General features: G+C 55.1%; 1 protein-coding gene and 1 long non-coding RNA gene across 2 annotated transcripts in view; both read left to right on the forward strand.

The window, feature by feature from the left end:
• The first annotated feature begins 351 nt into the window (after nucleotides 1-351).
• RTN4R (reticulon 4 receptor) overlaps nucleotides 352-18,620 on the forward strand; it is a 93,585-nt gene continuing 75,316 nt past the window's right edge. Inside the window, exon 1 of the mRNA XM_027730233.2 lies at nucleotides 352-872. Coding sequence (XP_027586034.1) covers nucleotides 851-872 — 22 coding nt within the window. The 5' untranslated portion in view covers nucleotides 352-850. The remainder of the gene's footprint in view (nucleotides 873-18,620) is intronic.
• LOC113992684 lies at nucleotides 7,547-9,241 on the forward strand. The gene is made up of 2 exons (XR_003542309.2): nucleotides 7,547-7,932; nucleotides 9,002-9,241. It is a non-coding gene; the product is annotated as an uncharacterized LOC113992684 (long non-coding RNA).

Here is an 18,620-nt window from a genome sequence, read left to right on the forward strand (position 1 = left end):
GCAGCAGCAGAACGTGGTGAGGAAGAGGAAGCACCGCGGGTTCGGGTGTCTCTCGCCGCCTTCCCGGTGCGCAGATTCAGAGCAGGGGAGAAACACCTGCCGAGGTCTCCGGTGCCTCCGGGAGGGGCTCCGAGCCGCGGACCCCGAGCCCGGGCGGTGCGGGCGCGGCTGCGGCGGAGGTAGGGAGGGGGGAGCGGGCCCGGTGCCCGCTGCCGCCCGGGCGTCCCTCTCCGCCGCTTCCTTTAGGTGGCACCTCTCTTCCAGGAATGAGCCTCCCGGCCCCGCGCAGCCCTGCCCGGGCCGCGGCCGCACCGCGGGGGCTCCGCCGCGGAGCCGCCGCCGTCGGAGCGGCCCCTCCTCCCCCCCGCCACCCCGTGCCCGGCTCCCCCGTCCTCCCGCTCACTCCTCCAGCCAGTAAATCCGATCTAGGCTGATTCCTCTCACGTCAAACCACATGATCCCATAAAACATTCATCGCCGCTCCATCCCCGCTCGCTCGCCGCTCGCTCCCGGGATACAGCGCAGCCGGCTCCGCTCCCCGCCGCGGGATCCGCCGCAGCCCCGGCCCCGCACGTGCGGCGGGCGGAGGGAGGAAGGACGGGCGGAGGGAGGAGGAAGCAGGCGGGCAGGCAGGGAGGGGGAGCCTCGCCTGGATGCTGACTCCAGCTCGGGGGCTGCTCATTCCCCCGATGAACGAGGGCGCCGGCACCGGGAGCGCCCCCCCCTCCCCGTGCGCCGCCGCTCCGCGCTCGGGCTGAAGTTTGGCACCGGGATCTGCCCCGCTTTCTCAAGGATTGTACCGCTGCCGCTCCACTTTGCGCCTCCAGACGTGCCTTCCCCGACCCCTAAGATGAAGAGGGCGATAGCTGAAGGTAGGTGCGCCCCGTCCCCCCCACCGCCGGGGCTCCCCGGGGCAGGGCGCGGTGGCCGCGGCCCCAACTTCGCCCCGCGCCGGGAACTTCCCTCGCCGCAACTTTTTGTTCCGTGGAGTCTCCGGGAGCGGTTGGTCCCATGCGGGGAAAGAGGGGCCGGGCCGGGCCGGGCCGGGAGAGGCGGCGGGGAGGGCGCGGGGGGAGCGGGAGCGCCGCGGCTGCGGGAGCGGAGGGAGGGGAGGCCGGGGGGTAGCGAGTAGCGAGCACCGGGCACGGCTCGGCACGGCTCGGCAGCGGGATGGACGCAGAGCAGCGGGCTGAGCCCCCTCTGGCCCCCGCCCAGCCTCGACTCGGCTCGGCTCAGCCTTGGGGTGACCGGGCGAAGTTGGTGCCGCCGAGGGAAGCGCATTCCGCGCTCCCCAACCCGCATCCCCCGGCCGAGGGGGCTGGAACGGGGGGGGAGCGGGGCTGGGGCAGCCCGGCTTTCCCCCGCTCCCAGCCCGGCCGCCGGGGGAGCACCGGCCCCGCTCCCCGAGCCCGTCCCGGGCCCGGTCAGCCCCGGGTGCCTCCGGCCGGGGAAGTTCGCGGAGGGTCCGGGCTCCCCGGGGGGATAACGGGTCCCGGGGTGCGGCGGGAGCTCCCCGCAGAGCCCTTCCGCAGGGTGTCCTCGCTTCATCTCAGCCCGGTGCCGATTAGCCAGGGGCTGGGAAGAGCTGGGGGAGCAGGGGTGGGACCCCCCTTTCTGCTCGCTCCTCCGGGGGAGAGAGGCACAGGGGATGCAGCTGCCACAGCTCGATCCTCTGACTGAAAACAGCCCTTTTTCATCTGCTTTGGCGATAATCTTTGCTTCCCGGTCCCGGTGTGCGGGCTGGGGCTGGGCTGGGCTGGGCTAGGACTCGGACTCTCGGAGCCCCCCGGTCCCGCCGTGCCTTGGCCATTTGCGGCGGCTCCGGATGAGCCCCGAAACGCAGCCCCACAGCGGAACACACGCTCTCCCGCTGCAGTTCAGAGCGCCTGGAGAAGCATGTGCCTCCCAGGTGTGTTTGCTGGGAACCCAGCCCACAGATTGCAGTTTTTAACGGGAGAGATCAGCCCATCGTGGGAGCGCCAGTGCTGCCCAGACTGCTGGGCAAGGGACATGTGGGCATCCGGAGCCTCTTGCTGCACGGAGTCTCTTCCCGAGTGTGCGGTCTCCAGCTTGCTTCCCGTTCCCATCAGTGACACAATGTAACTCTTCTTTCCTTTCTATTTTGGAGGGCACTCTGGCTGATTTGTTGTGGTGATCAAAGGACACATCCAAGCTCTGATCCAAACAGCACACCATCTCCTTTAAAGACTTTGTATCGGTTTTAAATCTGAAATGGCCAATTTATTCCTATTTGGGGAACACCTTGGGAGCAGGTTCCGGTGCCAGCTTCTCCCAGGGGCCCTCAGGGGATGCTGGTGTTTCAGCCTCCATTTGCCGTGAGCCGGAGCCTGGGCAGGAGTCACCCATCGATTTGAAGCCGGCGGCTCTGGGCTGTGCTCAGACTGCTGGTGCCAGGCTGTGCTGGGGCTCTTTGTGTCCCGTGCTGCTGCTGGGGGGGGCTGTGGCCGTGCAGAGCAGCATCCAGGTGCTGGGTGTGGTACAGACACCCGGATCCCCCCTCCTTACCATCCCAGATCCTGGTGCAGCACAACACTTCTCCGCACAGTGACATTCCCGGCTGCTACCAGCATAATGTGGAACAACACAGAGGATAATGAAATATAAAAACTGTGTTACAGCGGCTTTATTTATAGAACAAGGCTTTGAGGGGTTTGGGTTTGAATTATTCCCTTTTTTCCTGTGGTTTATGAATTGCTCCTGTGAGAGGCCGGGTAGCCTGGATTGCTGGCAGGTTTGACTGGAAAGTCCTTATGAACCTTGGGAGATTATGTTTAGCTGAGTGACCATCCTACTGTATCTGGACTACATTTCCCACTGTGGGCTGCCAGGATGCTTCAAGTGCCTTGTAAGCCAGAAATAGCCACCAGGGGCAGTTGGACAGGCAGAGCTTTCCCTGTTCTCAGCACTTGCTGCCTTATTAACACGATTCATTTATATTGAAAAAGGGCTTTCCATGCTTATTCTTTTTTTTAAACAAATGCAAAACCCTGTAATATGAGAACCAACATCAACATAAGAGACTCCTTTTTCACTCATGTGAGAGCAACTCTTTTTTTTTTCTTGAGAGAAAAAAAATTTATCATATAATTTTTATATTTCCTGTCTTTACAATCTTCATTTTTTATCAAGAGGCTGCTGCATTTTCTGGGCTTGATTCCCCCTTCCCCACCAGGCAGCACAGACCTCAGACCTATATTCTGTGGCACTATCAGGGACCATCGAAGGGTGTTTGGACAGGTTTTCTGAAAAGGAATATCCTTAAAGAGAAATTTTAGGGCAAAAGGGTGGAGGTGCCGTTGCACCGCTCGGTGTCTGGGCATTGTGTCAGTGCAGGTGTCATTGTGTCCCTGCTGGTTGTGTGATGTTTTCCCAGACAAAGCTGGTCCAGAGAGTGAGTTAATGAGATGGTGAGAAAGCGCCACGGTGTCTCTGTGCTGGGGGTTGTGGACAGCACATGCTGGGGCTGCTCCTGCTCCACTGGCATAGGGACCCTGTTCCACTCTGGCTTACCAAATCAGGGCCCTCATTAATTACCTCCATCCCGTGCTCAGGTGCTCTGGGATCTGCTTGGGGAAAACCTCCTGGGAGCCATCCACAGGAGTGGTGGGAAGGAGCAAGAGGAGGAAGGGGACAGTTTACTACACAACGAGTGTCCCTCTGCTTTCACATGCTCCCCGCTCGGCTTGGAATGAGGGGGCAGGGGAATTGCTCCATACACTCATCCTGGTGGCTCACTGTGGAGTTGGAAGCTGGCAAGGGACATGGGGGTCCCCAGCTAATATCCCCACGGATTTCTTGATAACCCTGTACCAGTCAGGGGCTACTAACGCAGACCCTGTGCTGTGTGATCTTCTTCTGACACCAACGATGACTTTGGCCATTAAACTTCCAAAGGATTAAGCAAAATCTGCAAAATCCAGCAGCACATATGGGAATTTTCTACCTTTTTCAGCTCGGAAGCAGCAAGGAGACTGTGAGCTGGGGGCTGGGAGGGGCAGGGATGCTCTGGAGGACAGCTCTCAGGCACAGAGATGCTGCTGTGGGGAGTGGTGCCTGCTCTGGAAAGGGCTGTGTCTTCCTTCCCTTCCCATCCTCCTGGGCCTTGTGGGAGAGGGGGAAGGAGAGGGAAAATCAGTTGAGCCAGAGCCTCGACAAGGAAAATGAGCTCTAATCTCTGCTCTGAGCCTGCACATGGCTGCTGTGCCAGTGGCTCAGGCAGCTCAGCCCTGCTGTGCTGCCGAGTCCATCCCTGTGGAAAGGCTGGAGCTGCAGCCCCAGGATTCAGCCTGTGGAACAGGAGGAAGAAGAAAGGAGTCGGTCTAATTAGGTGTGTGTCCTCTTCCCCTTGGATTTGCAATGCTTTCTGCTGCTGTCACCTTCATTAAGACAAATCTCTGAGTGCCAAGCTCCTCTTTTGATGTTCCTGAAGAGGTTTTCTCTTTATGCAGAAGGCATGGACACAGTGGAATAGGAGTATCCTGCACCACTGCACAGAGGTGTAAAAGGGAACATCTCAGCATCGTGTCTGCAAGGGCTGGGAGTCGCACTGAGGCTTCTCCTATCCACGTGGAAAGCTCTGTGCTGTGTCCTAAAGCCAGATGGGGCTGTCTGGGATTTGTGAGTAACAGGGTTTCAGGGCTTCTCCATCACACACACACAGAGGTGTGGGAGGGAGGAGTGAGGCTTGTGATCTACAAAGCCCAGCCTCTCCTCCCCTTTCCTGCTGTGGTTGCAACTCCTGGAGGTTTCCACATACTGAGGGAAAAGGGGACAATTGTACTGAAAAGTCTTAATCAGCTAAAAGAAGCAGAGGGTGGATCCTCCTGTGTTTGCGCAGAGATGCCGAAGCAATTCGTGCAGAGTTTGCTAAAATGTGCAGACTCACCTCAGCCTGCACGAGGGTCTCATTGAGGCTGGTGGGACACACAGCAATGGGAGGTTTGGGTGGCTGATTCCCCACTGTGGTGGTGTTCAGCTGGGATGTGTAGGCTCAGAGCAGATTGGCAGCCGGGTGCCACAGAGACTCCCGTGGTGTGTGTGCATGGCCAGGCCCTGCCTGGGAAAGGCAGGACACATCTGCAAGTGGTGTGGCACGGACTGTTCATGTTTACTTGGCTTTTAGAGAGCTCCCAGAAGTCAGGGCCTCTGGAGTCTGGTCTTGGCCCTGTTTCTAACCTCTCTGTACCCTTGACCAGGTCAATGAGCCTTTCTGTGATATGGTTTCAGCTTTTCCAGCTCAAGCCCTCAGAGACTGATGCTGAGTTATCTCCCCAGGGACCCAGAATATGCTTAAATTCAGCCCAGAGCTGAAACGTGGAGGTCTGTGCAATCACTGATCACTTCTTCAGCAGTGACACAGGGTCAGGTAACAAGACTGATGATGTTCTCCTTTGAGCTGTTGCTGCACCCACAGCAGGTTTGTCTCTTTGGGCTGGCCTGCCTTTCTCCCAGCCTTCACACTGGAACTGATCAATAGCACCAGCAGGTTTTATAGTATTTATTGCCCCTCTCAAGTCTCTGCTCCTGGAATCAGGGGATTAGAAAAGTGCTTGAGGTTTTTTTTATCCTTCCTGATTGCCAAGAAAAGCAGAAGCACTACATAAGCACATGCAAGACATTGAGGAAGTTGGAAGCAAGAAAGCACTCCAATGCTGTGATTTTTGGTTCAGTTTCTTGAGAGCTCAGTAGTTTGAGGCATCACCCTGCTCAGACTCTCAAGCAGCAGACAGTCAGCAGTGTTGGGTCCTCTCTGTGTGGGTCAGGCAAGGCAGGGTTACAGAACATTTGCTTTCATAGAATGGTTTGGAGGTATCATCTGGATACACCTGAAGTACATCTGGAGAGTACATCTTCAGGGATCTAAGGAACCTCTTGCTCAAAGCAAATGTAATTGCAAAGCCAGTTCTGGTTGCTCATGGGCTTGTCCTGCCAAGGATGGATGTCTTTCCGAGGCCTGGGTCAGCACCGGGAGGGCCCATGTCCCTTTGGGATGGTGGGGGTACCTCTGGTCTCTCCCTGGGCATGGCAGTAGGGGAGCAGCAGTGCTGGGTCCACCCTCCATGGGAGTAGGTGAACTCACTTCCTGGGAATTCAGGAGCTGGTGCTGGGGGAGGTATCAAGGAGGACATGGGGGTGGGGGTCACAGTCAGGGACCTTGGCAGGGACACTCAGGAAGGCAGCAGACACTTCCAGACACTTGTTTTGGGTTTGCTTTGCTGACTGCACTGGGGGATAAAGCCCCTGGCCATATTTTCTGTGTCCTGTTAGAGCTCCCCCAGCAGTGTCCCACATCAATGGTAATTACAGCACAGTTTCCCTGGAGCTCTTTAGTCCTCAAATGCACCCTGTGCTGGCAGCCTGTCCTGACATGGTGCAGTGGCAGAGATCTCTCTGAGGACACACTTTAGCATGGCCAAATCCCAGAATCCTGGTGGGAAGGGTCCAGAGCAGGGCTGTTGCACATGGGATCAGGTCTGCTGTGGATTTCTCTATCCAAGCTTTGGAAACTTCCAATGATGGAGCCTCGCTGGCTTTTCCCACTATTGCAGCTGATTAAAAAGCCTTTTATTATGTCTGAAATGACCCTCCCAAGCTGCAGTTCTTGGCCGTGTCCCTTTGCTGTGTCATGTGGCCTCACAGAGGTATGTTGGGCTCTGTCATACTCACAACTGCCTTTGAGTAGCTGTAGGCAGTGATTAGATCACCCTCTGCCTCCTCTTTGCCAGACCTAACCATCCTAAGCCCCTCTGTCTTACCTTTGAGGACACATTAGGACACATACTGGGAAGAAATTCTTGGCTGTGAGGGTGGGGAGGCCCTGGCACAGGTTGCCCAGAGCAGCTGTGGCTGCCCCTGGATCCCTGGAAGTGTCCAAGGCCAGGTTGGACGGGCTTGGAGCAACCTGGGACAGTGGAAGGTGTCCCTGCCCATGGCAAGGGGAGGAATGAGTGGAGCTTTGAGGTTCCTTCCAACCCAAACTATTCTGGGATGTAGTGATTCCATGGTTCTGTGACACATTGGAGGCTTCTGACCATCCATGGTCATCCTGGGCTGTGCCAGCCCCGGTGTGTCCCAGCCCCAGGGCAGGGCCCGTCCCTGTGCTGGCACTGCTGGGGCACCTCCAGCCCTGGGGGCACTTCTGGGCCCCTCAGACAAGAGACACTGAGGGGCTGGAGCGTGTGCAGGGAAGGGAACGGAGCTGGGAAGGGGCTGGAGCAGCAGGAGGGGCTGAGGGAGCTGGGGGGGCTCAGCCTGGAGCAAAGGAGGCTCAGGGGGGACCTTCTGGCTCTGCAACCCCCTGACAGGAGGGTGCAGTGAGCTGAGTGTCAGTCTGTTTTCCCAGGGGACAAGGGACAGGAGGGGAGGGAATGGCCTCAAGTTGCACGAGGGGAGGGTCAGGTTGGATATCGGGAGAAATTTCTTCACTGAAATGGTGGTCAGGCACTGGAACAGTTTGACCTGGGCAGTGGTGGAATCCCCATCCCTGGAAGTGCTCCAAAAGTGTGTGGATGTGGCACTTGACACAGTTTGGTGGTGAACGTGGTGGTGCTGCTGGGGGAAAGGTTGGACTGGATGATCCCAGAGGGCTTTTCCGACCTAAATGATTCTGTGATTCTCTGACCGAGCTCATCCTCCATTGGAACTTTTTGTTTTCCCCAAGTTAATTTTGGACTCAGGAAATCCCAGCTGGACAGTATTGGAGGTGCAGCCCCCCAGCCCTGAGTGGAGCTGGGCAGTGACTGTCCCACCCCACTGCCCACACTCTTTACACAGCCCAGGGTGGAGTTCCCATATTTAGGAGCAACCATTTGCTCATGTTCACCTTGGTCCCACCATAGCTCCCAGGCCCTTCACACCAAACTGCTCACACTTTACAGGCTGGTTTGGCTGCAGAGGACTATTCTGCCCCAGGTATGGAAGTTCCTGCACTTCTTGTACCATTAATAATAATATTACCTCTTAATACTGTTCCACTTTCACTCCTTTAGAAAGCTCAGACATTTAGGTAAATGATACCAAACTGCACATGATTTGGTTCCTTGTGTACTGAAGTGTTATTTAGCAGTGGGTCAGAACCATTTGGAGAAGTCCAGGGAAGTCCAGGGTTCCCATCCTGCACTTCTCTTCTCCAAATCACCTGTGCTGCTGCCAGAGTTCCATCCAGACAGCCAAGGACAAGGCAGTGCTTCACATGGCCTCCTTTCTTCCTTCCACCATCAGCATCCTGATGCCTTAAGCCCCTAATGTTTTTTTTATTTTTCTAATATTTGTAAGACTTGTAAGTTTTATAAGTAGTGGAAGTAGATTTTAGATTTTAAAAGCAGCAACCTCCCCCCCTCCTTTGTCCCTTGTCCCTTTCCCTTTCTCTAGCACCCTTGTTTACACATTCCTTAACCCTCGTACCCCATTCTATGCTCCCTATATCGATCCTACCCCTGAATACAGCGGAAATGTTTAGTCTTTTGTCAAGGCAAGGCCTAGATTGTTGGCAGAACAGCATATCAGGGCCTAAACCACAGAACACAGTCAAGAATTAGGTAACTATGTACCTTTGTGCTCTGATGAAGAGGAAGGTGGGATGAACACGGGGACCCAAAACCCCCAGACCCATTTCTCAGGGGGTGGACCCGGGGCGGACCAGAGTAAAGGCCACAGTGTGGACACATCTGGGATTGGATGGATGGTGTTATAAAATGTAACATCTCAGGCACGGCCTGCGCACATCTTGTAACATCTTTGCCTTGGCAAATAAACCCTTTCTTATCTCACCCCTAATTAACTGCTCTGGAGATTTTTTCAGCATCAAAATTTCATGGCAACAATCCAGAGGGGATCAAAGTCCTTTTGCCCAATGATGCTTGTTTTGCTGTTTGCTTCTGGAGCTGACTCAGAAAAACTTTCTTGTCCAGCATTTCTGTACTTAATCCATGAAGGTCTGGAGAGTCTTTATTGTTAGCTTTTCTTTGATCCCCATCCACAGCCACAATTCCACATGGAGATGAAAACAGTCCAGAGAAAGCAAATGTATCTACAGCAGCAGCCTGAGGTTCATTGCCTGGATGGGAGTTTCCAGCCTGTCACAGCTTTGCTCCATCCCGTGGGAGCTGGACACGTTCCCTCAGATGGCTCTTTGAGCCCTGGTGCCTTCTCAGCAGTTGTGCTTTCTTTTATCTCTCTGTGCTGCACCTTCCCTGAAAACAAAGGACTGTTTGCATTCAAATGTGATGCTTTCTCTTCTTCCTCAGTGCACAGGATAATTACAGTGCCTTGCGTGGACTTGTACTAATTGATCAGTTATTAGTGATAATTATAATTTACATGATGATTTAAGGGGCATTTCCACAGCAGAAATGATGTTCTGATACAACAGTTCAGAATTGCTTGTGATGTGTCAGATCATATCCTGTGAGCTGCTCACTGGGGAGATGGGTTAAATTTTATTTTTTTGTTAAAAACCAATCCTTTGCAAGAACCATCTGGTTGCTAAATTCTTCTCCTGAAGCTGTGCAGTTTGCTGGGAGTTCATTTGCGTCTTTAGCTCCTAAAGAGGAAGTAAAAGTGACTGATTAGTCTAAGACTGGGACCATTCACATCAAAGTGACAGATTTTGTGAGCTGGATTTGGGAAAGTGTTTAAAACTGGTGTGTTTTCATTAAATTTTGAAGACTGTGGGCAGAACTCTGCTCTGGGCACTCCAGCACAGCTCTGGGCTCTGCACCCTGTGTCGTTCTGTCAAAGTGAATTGTGTGCCTGGTAAAATTTGCATGTGCTTGTTTGATGACTTTAAATATTGATTTTAATTGTGCATCTTTCTTAAGGCTGTGAGTGATGATGGAGCCACGGACAATAACCATGTGCATAATACAGCCATGTGCAGGGAGATGGGAACTCAGCCTGACTCTTAAGCAGAAGGGAGGGGGGAAAAGAAAGGAAAATACCTCTGGCGGCCCCAAATTCAGTTTTCCCTGCTTCCAGGCACCATGGGGGGCTTTGTCAGGGATGTGCCTTCAGCTACCAAGCAAATTGAGGCTTCAGAAGCCTTTTGTTAGTGCTGGTGTCAGGCTGTGAAGGCTCCACACCCTCCCCTGACCAGAGTTGTCTTTGGAAATCCTAAGAGCAAATACTGAGTTTGTGAACGTGGGGTTTGTCTCTGCAGAGAAAAATGGTCACCTGAAAGCCACTGGGACCCTTTGGACACACACATGGACTTGCACTACAAGGGCCTGGAGTGCCAGGACAAGGGGGAATGGCTTCCCACTACCAGAGGGCAGGGATAGATGGGATATGGGGAAGGGATTCTTCCCTGTGAGGGTGGGGAGGCCCTGGCCCAGGTTGCCCAGAGCAGCTGTGGCTGCCCCTGGATCCCTGCAAGTGTCCAAGGCCAGGTTGGACAGGGCTTGGAGCAACCTGGGCTGGTGGAAGGTGTCCCTGCCCATGGCAGGGGGTGGCACTGGATGGGCTTTAAGGTTCATTCCAACCCAAACCATTCCATGATTCTGTGATTGCACATCCCCGCGGCATCGGCGTGTTTTGAGGGGCAGTGGGAGGTGTGGTGGGAGCAAATCCCTGTCCCTGGGCACGGGTTCCTTCCCAAGCACACCCCCCCAGCACAGATCTGGCCGTGATTAATGCTTTCCATACCTGTGCAAATATGGTTAGCATTGGCTTTACACTAGAGGGCTGTCTGTCCCTTTCCCTTTGGAGAACAGGCTGGAGTCGCTGTGCCGGGAATGTTTTACAGTAACCCCAGGATTTGACAGCAGCCCGTTGGTGGGGTGGGTGATGTGATGCAGGCTGGGAGTCACTGCTCAGCTCTCTGTGCTGCACAGGAACACCCTGGCCTGGGCTGAAGGGCCCTTGGATGTGGTTTGTCTCAGGTGAAGTGAAGCCTCAGTGGCTGTGTCACCAGGCACTGTCCCCTGCAAGGTCAGCAGCCTTTCTGCAGCAAGCAGCAGGTTTCCAGCCAGCCGTGTCTTCCCTCCTCTTATTTCAGACCATGTTTGCTGTCAGTGTTGGCACAGCTCTGGGTGTCCAGGAGTGTGGCATTTCCTGCACTTGAGAGAACCTGCAGCCCTGAATATCTGCATTTACAGCTGTGGGGTGCACTCAGACAGGAATTGCTTTGGAAGTGGCTTCTGGGGGCTGGAGGAGGGTCTTTAGCATCCCAGAGCTGACAGAGATTTGGCAGTTTATGTCTGGTGGGACAACTCCTCTGGCTCTCCTGCCAACAACAGGCTGGGACCTCCATGGGGACTTTGGCCACCATGAAGGACAGTTGCTTTGGGTCCACTGGTATCACAGGTTTCAGAGAATCACAGAATATCCTGAGCTGGAAGGGACCCACAAGGATCATCCAGTCCAAACCCTGGCCCTGCACAGACACCCCAACAATCCCACCCTGTCTCTCAGAGCGTTGTCCAAACCCTCCTGGAGCTCTGGCAGCCTTGGGGCTGTGCCCACTGCCCTGGGGAGCCTGGTCAGTGCCAACCACCCTCTGGGGGAAGGACTTTATCCTTATATACAACCTAACCCTGCCCTGACACAGCTTCATGCTGGTTTAGTTTAATTGATTTGTTTAATTCTGTCCCCACTCATGTTCATCTAGACTGACTTTAACTCATGTAAAGATGGAACTAGCTGAGGTTTGCCTTTGCCTAAGAGACCTGGTTTGAATTCACACAGTCCTTAAACCAGTGTGCCTGCCTGGAGAGATCCAACCCCAAACACACCCCCCCAGTGACTTCCATGTGCATTGTGCCAGCTGCATTCGGGGCACATTTTTTTCCATTTCTGGGTGCCTGAGCAGTCAACCTTTGGCTCGGTTTGGGCAAAAGTGGTGGTAATTGAGAGCAGCCAAGTCCCTTGACCCTGGCTAACAAGGATCTGCTTCAGTGAGCAGGACTGTAGGGGGGGGATGCAGTGGGATGGCCAGGAAGGAGTGGAGGGGAGGCACCGGTAGGCACTGGGCACACTCTGGGGCTGAGTCTGGCACACACTGAAGTGCAGACATTGGTTCTTTGTCACAAGTTGATTTATGAAGTCCAGGGACTTCTCTCCATCCCTCAATTTGCAGCTAATGTGTCCTGAGGGAGGGGGGATTAATAATGGTAATTACAGCAGCTCTTGGTGGCATTAACCAAGAGGGATGCACAGGGATGGGTGGTGGGAACTGCTCTGCCATGAGGAGCTGTCTGGCTCTCCATCCACCTCCAGCCACGGGCTGGGACAGCAGCTGCTGCCAGATGTGGGGCAGGACAGGGAGCAGCAGTGGGGACAGGCTGAGCTAGGCTGTCCCCTGAGCCCCGGGCAGTGATGTCCCTGGGCTGGAGCTGGAGAGGAGCCTGTTTGCTGCAGTGTTGCCTCGCTGTCCCTGGTCACCTCAGCAGAGCTGGGAGCTGCAGGCAGGAGGGCATGGCCTGACCCCTGGTGACTCACAGCAGCCTTGACTTTCACCTTTGGGAGCATGGTAAGGTTGGCAGAGACCAGCAGCACAACCAGTCTGGGGTTCAGGGTGAGAAGGGACTGTGCTGGTACTGCCATTCCCTGTGGTGTGGGATGTTCCCTGCTCTTGTGCCAGCCAGGTTGGAGTGCAGGGCAGTGCAGGAATCACAGAATGGTTTGGGTTGGAACGGAGCTTTCAGCTCGTCTCATTCCACCCTCTGCCATGGGCAGGGACACTTTCCACTATCCCAGCTTGCTCCAAGCCCTGTCCAGCCTGGCCTTGGACACTTCTAGGGATGGGGGAGCCCCAACAGCAGGAAGCCCCTGGGAAGCTGCCTGGGCTGGGCTGCACTGCTCCCCCCAGCTCTGCTCCTCTGTCCAGAACAACAGCTGCTGAGTCCCTCCCTTGGCTGGTTCCATTTCAACCCACAAAATGGATTTTAGGTCTTCTGGGTGAGACAGCAAAGGGATTCTGCCATCCCCAGCCTGCCTGGGCATTGTGGTGTGGGGGGGTATCAGCTTTTGCAGGCCTTGAGGGGTCAGTTTTAAGCCTGGATTTCTGACATCATGTGGTGAAGTGAGATGAGACGAGACCTCAGCTGGTCTTGGAGCCAGAGCCTGGCTGAGGGGCTGTGCCTTGATCTTAAGCCTGGGAAAGGCGACATCTCTGGGTTTGATGTTACCCACAGCACTGAGGAGCCATTTCTCCCAGTCTTTTTGGCAGTTCTACCATGACACAGTTGTGTCAGCTGCTGCTGAGGCACTGTCCATGCTCTGGGGGCAAGGCAGTGTCTAGAAATCAGACAGTGGTTGTTTAAATCTCATCCCCAAGTCAGCCAGCGCTACTCCCGAGTTCCTGAGGCTGCAGCCTGTGCTGTGTGCAGGCAGGGTGGTCCTGAGCCCTGGGGAGAGGCTCTGGGAGGGGCTGGGGATGCTGCTGCTGCCTGAGCACAGTGCTGGCCCAGGTTGTGTCCCAGTGATAGTCCCATTCTCTCCCAGGCTGGAAGGAGCTCCCAGGGAGCAGCACAGCCAAAGAGAGACATTTATACGAGTGGCACGATAAATGAATCTGAGCTGCCTCGGGGGAGCCAGCTCAGAGGAGCCTTTACTTGGCCATGACTTTTCAGTGGGAAATGCTTTTCTTTTGCTGTGTTTATTTTTGGCTTTCCTAGTATTTTGCTGGGCTTACAATTAATCCTGAGCTTCTAGGTGGCCAGCTGGGCTGTGGGGACAAAGTCTGCCTCAAAGCAGTTTGTTTGGTCATTTCCTGAGGACCTTGGATTTACTAGGAGCTTGGAAGAACTTAACCTGGGTACACCTGAGCCATGTGCACACACTGCTCTGGGTGGAGAGCCACCTGGGCTAGTGGAAGGTGTCCCTGCCCATGGCACAGGGTGGAACTGGATGATCTTTAAGGTCCCTTCCAACCCAAACCATTCTATGATTCTGTGATTCTAAGGGAAGAGGTCCCTGTGGCTGCAGCCCACCCAGGGAAAGGGACTGCAGGAGCCACTTGGGCACTCTCTCACCAGGTGGACAGGGACTTTGCTCTCCCTTGGCAGAGGTGGCAGCTGGGCTGTTGCTGCTGGGAGATGGCAAGTGGGGAAGGGAACCAAATGTGTGTCACTGGTGCATGAGCTGGTGGCAGGTTTGCACAGTGTGTGTTGTGTGGGTGTTAGAGCTGGGCCTGCCTCTCACCCTGGGGCACCTGCCATACTTTTACACAGAGAAATAGTGAGAGGACAAGGGGGGTGAAGTTTAGATTAGATGCTCTAAAGAAGTTCTTTACTCAGAAGGTGGGGAGGCCCTGGCACATGTTGCCCAGAGAAGCTGTGGCTGCCCCTGGATCCCTGGAAGTGTCCAAGGCCAGGTTGGATGGGGCTTGGAGCAACCTGGGCTAGTGGAAGGTGTTCCTGCCCATGGCAGGGGGTAGATGATATGAGCTTTAAGGTCGTTTCCAACACAAACCAATGATTCTATGATTCCATTTTTATTGTCATGAGAACCCCCCAGTGCAGCCTGTGCCTGCTCCAGCCTTGCTCCCTGCATGGCTTTATGTGAAATGTCCTGGGCCTGAGCCCTCAGGAATGGGCTGCAGGCCTGGCAGGCCCTGAGAGGAACTGTGCTGGGATCCCTGGGACTCCCTGCACTGCACAGGCTGTGCCTTGGGTGTGACGGGGGATCAGCTGACGAATTCCCTGCCTGCCTTTTGAGCTTGTTCTGTGGCAAACCCCCCGTGGGTTCCAGCCAAGGCAGCTCTGTGTGCTGTGCACCCTCCTCTTGCTGTAGCTGGGATGGGCCCTCTGGAAGCGTTTGAGCTCTGTTGGTTTTAGCTGGGTTGGTTTTAGCTGGGTTTCTGAGGCTTTCTAACTTGCTTCTCCCTTCCTAAAATTGAGGCTTCACTGTGGCCCATCTGAGCACAAATTCTCTGCCATGCACATTTGTTTCCTGCTCATAAAGCCACCTCATAAAGGCTGAGTGGGGAAAAACTCTTGTCAAGGCTCCTCAAGTGCTCTGTGTGATGAGCCTGGGGTTTGTTCCACCTCCTCAGTGCAGGTGGAAGGTGAGTGTGCAGGAGCTGTGGGCTGTGATGGCAGAGACTGGCTGTGAGCAGAGCACAGGGTCACCCAGAGGGGCCGAGGGGCAGCTCTGCTGCTGCCCTACTGGCATTTAGGGGGTGACACAGAGAGGCCACAGGCCAGCAGCCCCCACCCATGGCCCCTGTGTGTGACCATGCACAGAGCTCCTCCTGAGAAACCCTCCCAGCACATTCTGTCCTTCTGTCCACAGGAGGGGTGACAGTCGGTGTGTCTGAGCCCCCTGCTTGTCCCCACCCCCCTGTGCAGGCTGAGCATCCCCGGGGAGGGAATGGGGTGACCTGATGCCCTGTGACACTGCAGGGAACACTCCAGCTGCTCTAGACCAGAGGGATGCAGCTGCTAAAAAAGCCCTGGGAGCCCTCCCTACCGGCAGGGCTGGGGCAGAGCAGGCATTTACTGTGTTCTCTAAAACAGAGAAACTCTGCACACTAAAGGAATGAGCCCAACACTTGGCACTGGGAGAGACTGGAAGTGATAATGGGAGGCAGGGCTTTAATGGCACAGGAATCTCTCACTGTGATGGGAGCCAAAAGAACCCCACTGGGAGTGTCAGAATGGGCAGAGAGGAAAAGGAGATGAACAGGGTTTGCAAGTATACCCCAACAGCTCCCGAAAAAGAGCCTTGACCCACCTTTGGCTCAGGCTGGGGCCAGGCTGCCAGAGCAGCTCCTGTGACCCCCAGCTCCCTCTCTTGCTTCCCCAAACCCCTCCTGCTTGGGAAGGCTGAGGTGAGGGGGACAATCAGTCATTCAGGCCAAGTACACACCAAGTGCAGCCTTGTGGGGCCCGTGAGCGTGGCTGTGCCTGGGTGTGACACCACGTGTGGGGCTGTGTGAGCAGAGGCCACACGTGTGCTTGGGCAGGCAGGACACGGGGGGAGCTGCATGAGAGGCTGCCCTGGCTCCTGTCACGGGACAGGGGGGAAAATCCCCGTGGGCTGAGCACACAGGGATTGAGGAGAGGGAGTGTGAAGAGGAGCAGGCTGCAGCTTGTTTGTCACCCAAGAGGGACAGGAAAATCAGAGACACACCAGAAATAATGCAACAAGTGGCTGTGCTGAACACAGGCTCAGGACAGGCTCTGCCAGGCAGCCGGGCCGGCTTCCTCCTCGATGCCCTGGGCTGCCCTACAGATGCAGGGCCAAAACTCAGTCCCCTCCACTGCCTGTGGGCCTTTGGTTTTCTCCCTCTCAGAACTAAAGGCCACTGTGGAGAATCACAGAACCATAGAAACATTAAGGCTGGAAAAGATCTCCAAGATCATCACGTCCAACCTTTGACCAATACCTCCATGTCCACTAACCCATACTGTGAAGTGTCATGTGTACTCATTTTTTGAACACTTCCAGGGATGGTAACTCCATCACTGCCCTGGGCAGCCCGTGCCAAGGCCTGACCACTCTTTCAGTGAAGAAATTTTCCCTAATATCCAGCCTGAACTTTCCTTGGTGCGAGTTGAGGCCGTTTCCCCTTCCCTGAGAAGGTTCACAGTGCCACCTGAAGAGGTTCCTCAGCACAGGGTGTTGGTGCTCCCTGTGCAGCAGGTTGGCAGCAGTTCATCCTCAGTGCCTGCCTGGCCCTTTGGAGCAGCACCAGGGAATATGCAAATTTAACCTTTGAATTTACTGTGCTGTTCTTTTCCTGGGAAATGTCACTTGGGCACCAAGCTGGGAGTGCCTGCTCTGGGAGTGGGGTGGGGGGCAAGCAGCAGGGGCATGTGCCCTGATTCTGAGGGGGCATCCAGCCAACCCCCAGCATGGGGCTGGGGCCTCCAGGGCGCCTTTAGTGCTCTGGGAGTGCCAGGAGCCCATGTGCTCTGCCTTGGCTGTCAGCAGGAGCCACCTGAACCGACAGGATGTGATGGGTGGAACAGGTTTGGGTGACTTGAGCTGGTTCCTGAGTGACAGGGGGAGGGTCATGTCCCCATGGCCGGTGCTGGGCAGGACCTGTCAGCAGTGACACATGAGAGAGGCATGTGGAAGCCAGGGCCCTGCCAAGAGAACTCCTGTGCCTCCAGGGATGGGCTGGATCCAGAGGATGCTTCTGAGACAGGAGGGAACTCCCTGTTTGCTCGAATGTGAAGCAGATGGAAAGCTGAAGGGAATCCCAGCTGTCAAAGCTGGCAGTGACTGATAGGACCATCCTAGCTCAGACCAGAGACTAAGATGAAGGATTGTTTCCAGGCTACCCCTGGGAGGTACCTATGGAACAAAAGAAAGGTGTGATTACAGTGGGGCAGGAGTGACAGTGCAAAGGAGATGAATTTCAGCTCAGGTGAATAACCAGGGACTGTATCAGTGTCCCTGGAGGGCTTTGCCCTGGTTGCTGGACCATCCATGCCTTTCCTGCCACACGGGCTCCGTGAGTTTTCTCAGCTCCTGCAGGGTGGATTTGCCAATCTCTGCAGCATTTCAGCCATGCTCAGGGAATAATTCTATGATTCCATTGACGAGCAGATGAGCTGGGGGGGCTCAGCCTGGAGAAAAGGAGGCTCAGGGGGGACCTTCTCACTCTCTGCAACTCCCTGGCAGGAAAGGGGAGCTGGAGGGGGGGATTGGGCTCTGCTTCCAGGGAACAAGGGGCAGGATGGGAGGAAATGGCCTCAAGTTGCACCAGGGGAGGTTCAGGTTGAATACTGGGGAAATTTTCTGCATGGAAAGGGTGGTCAGGCATTGGCACAGCTGCCCAGGGAGGTGGTGGAGTCACCATCCCTGGAAGTGTCCAAAAGCATGTGGATGTGGCACCTGGGGACAGGGGTTGGTGTGAACATGGTGGTGCTGGGTTAAGGGTTGGACTCAATGATCTCTGAGTCTTTTTCCAACCTAAATAATTCTGTGATTCCCTGTGGGCTGTGCCAGATTCAGCTGTGGCTTTGGGGAGGCAGAACACACCTGGAGAGCCCTGAGAACACTTCTAGTTGTGTGGCCCTGGAAGTGTTCCCTGCAGGTTTCTGCAGAGTTATTACAGCTGCCACTTAAGATCTGGCTTTGTGGGGACAAAATGCTTCAGGGTCAGCAGGGCAGGAACTCTCAATGAACAAGCCAAGGTGGGCTCTCCTCCAGGCCCTCTGGGAGCAGCCAGCATGGGCAGCTCCAGGCTGTTAGACCCTGAAATACTGGAGCAAAGTGCAGCTGCCTTCACCAGCATCCCTGAAAACAGCAGGGCAGGATGTCCATGGGATGGGTTTCAATAGGAAAATTATTCATTTCCCAGCTCCCAGAGGGGTTTTTTGAAAACAGTAGAGAGTAAATAAGGGTTTTGAAAGTGATGGCAAATACCTCGGAGGTGCCCTTCCAAGCAGCCTCAGCTGTTGGAAATTACACTCCCATCTCCAATGGTTCTGGGAAGCAGAGGGTGGGGCCCTGGGGGTCTCTGGATCCTGTGTGTGCTCCTGTTTGCTTGGGTGCTAATTAGAGGAGTGTGTGTCAGAGCTCTGCTGTGTATTCTGTAACTCTCTAAATTCAGATAAGAGCCATTACAAATCCATCACAAGGTATGTTAAAAGCTCCTTAATTAATATCCAGTAAAGCCAGTGGTCCCTGGCTGTGAGCACAGCAGA

Source organism: Pipra filicauda, unplaced genomic scaffold (genome assembly GCF_003945595.2).
Source record: "Pipra filicauda isolate LSUMZ 115617 unplaced genomic scaffold, ASM394559v2 scaffold272_size1030459_pilon, whole genome shotgun sequence".
NCBI lineage: Eukaryota > Metazoa > Chordata > Aves > Passeriformes > Pipridae > Pipra > Pipra filicauda.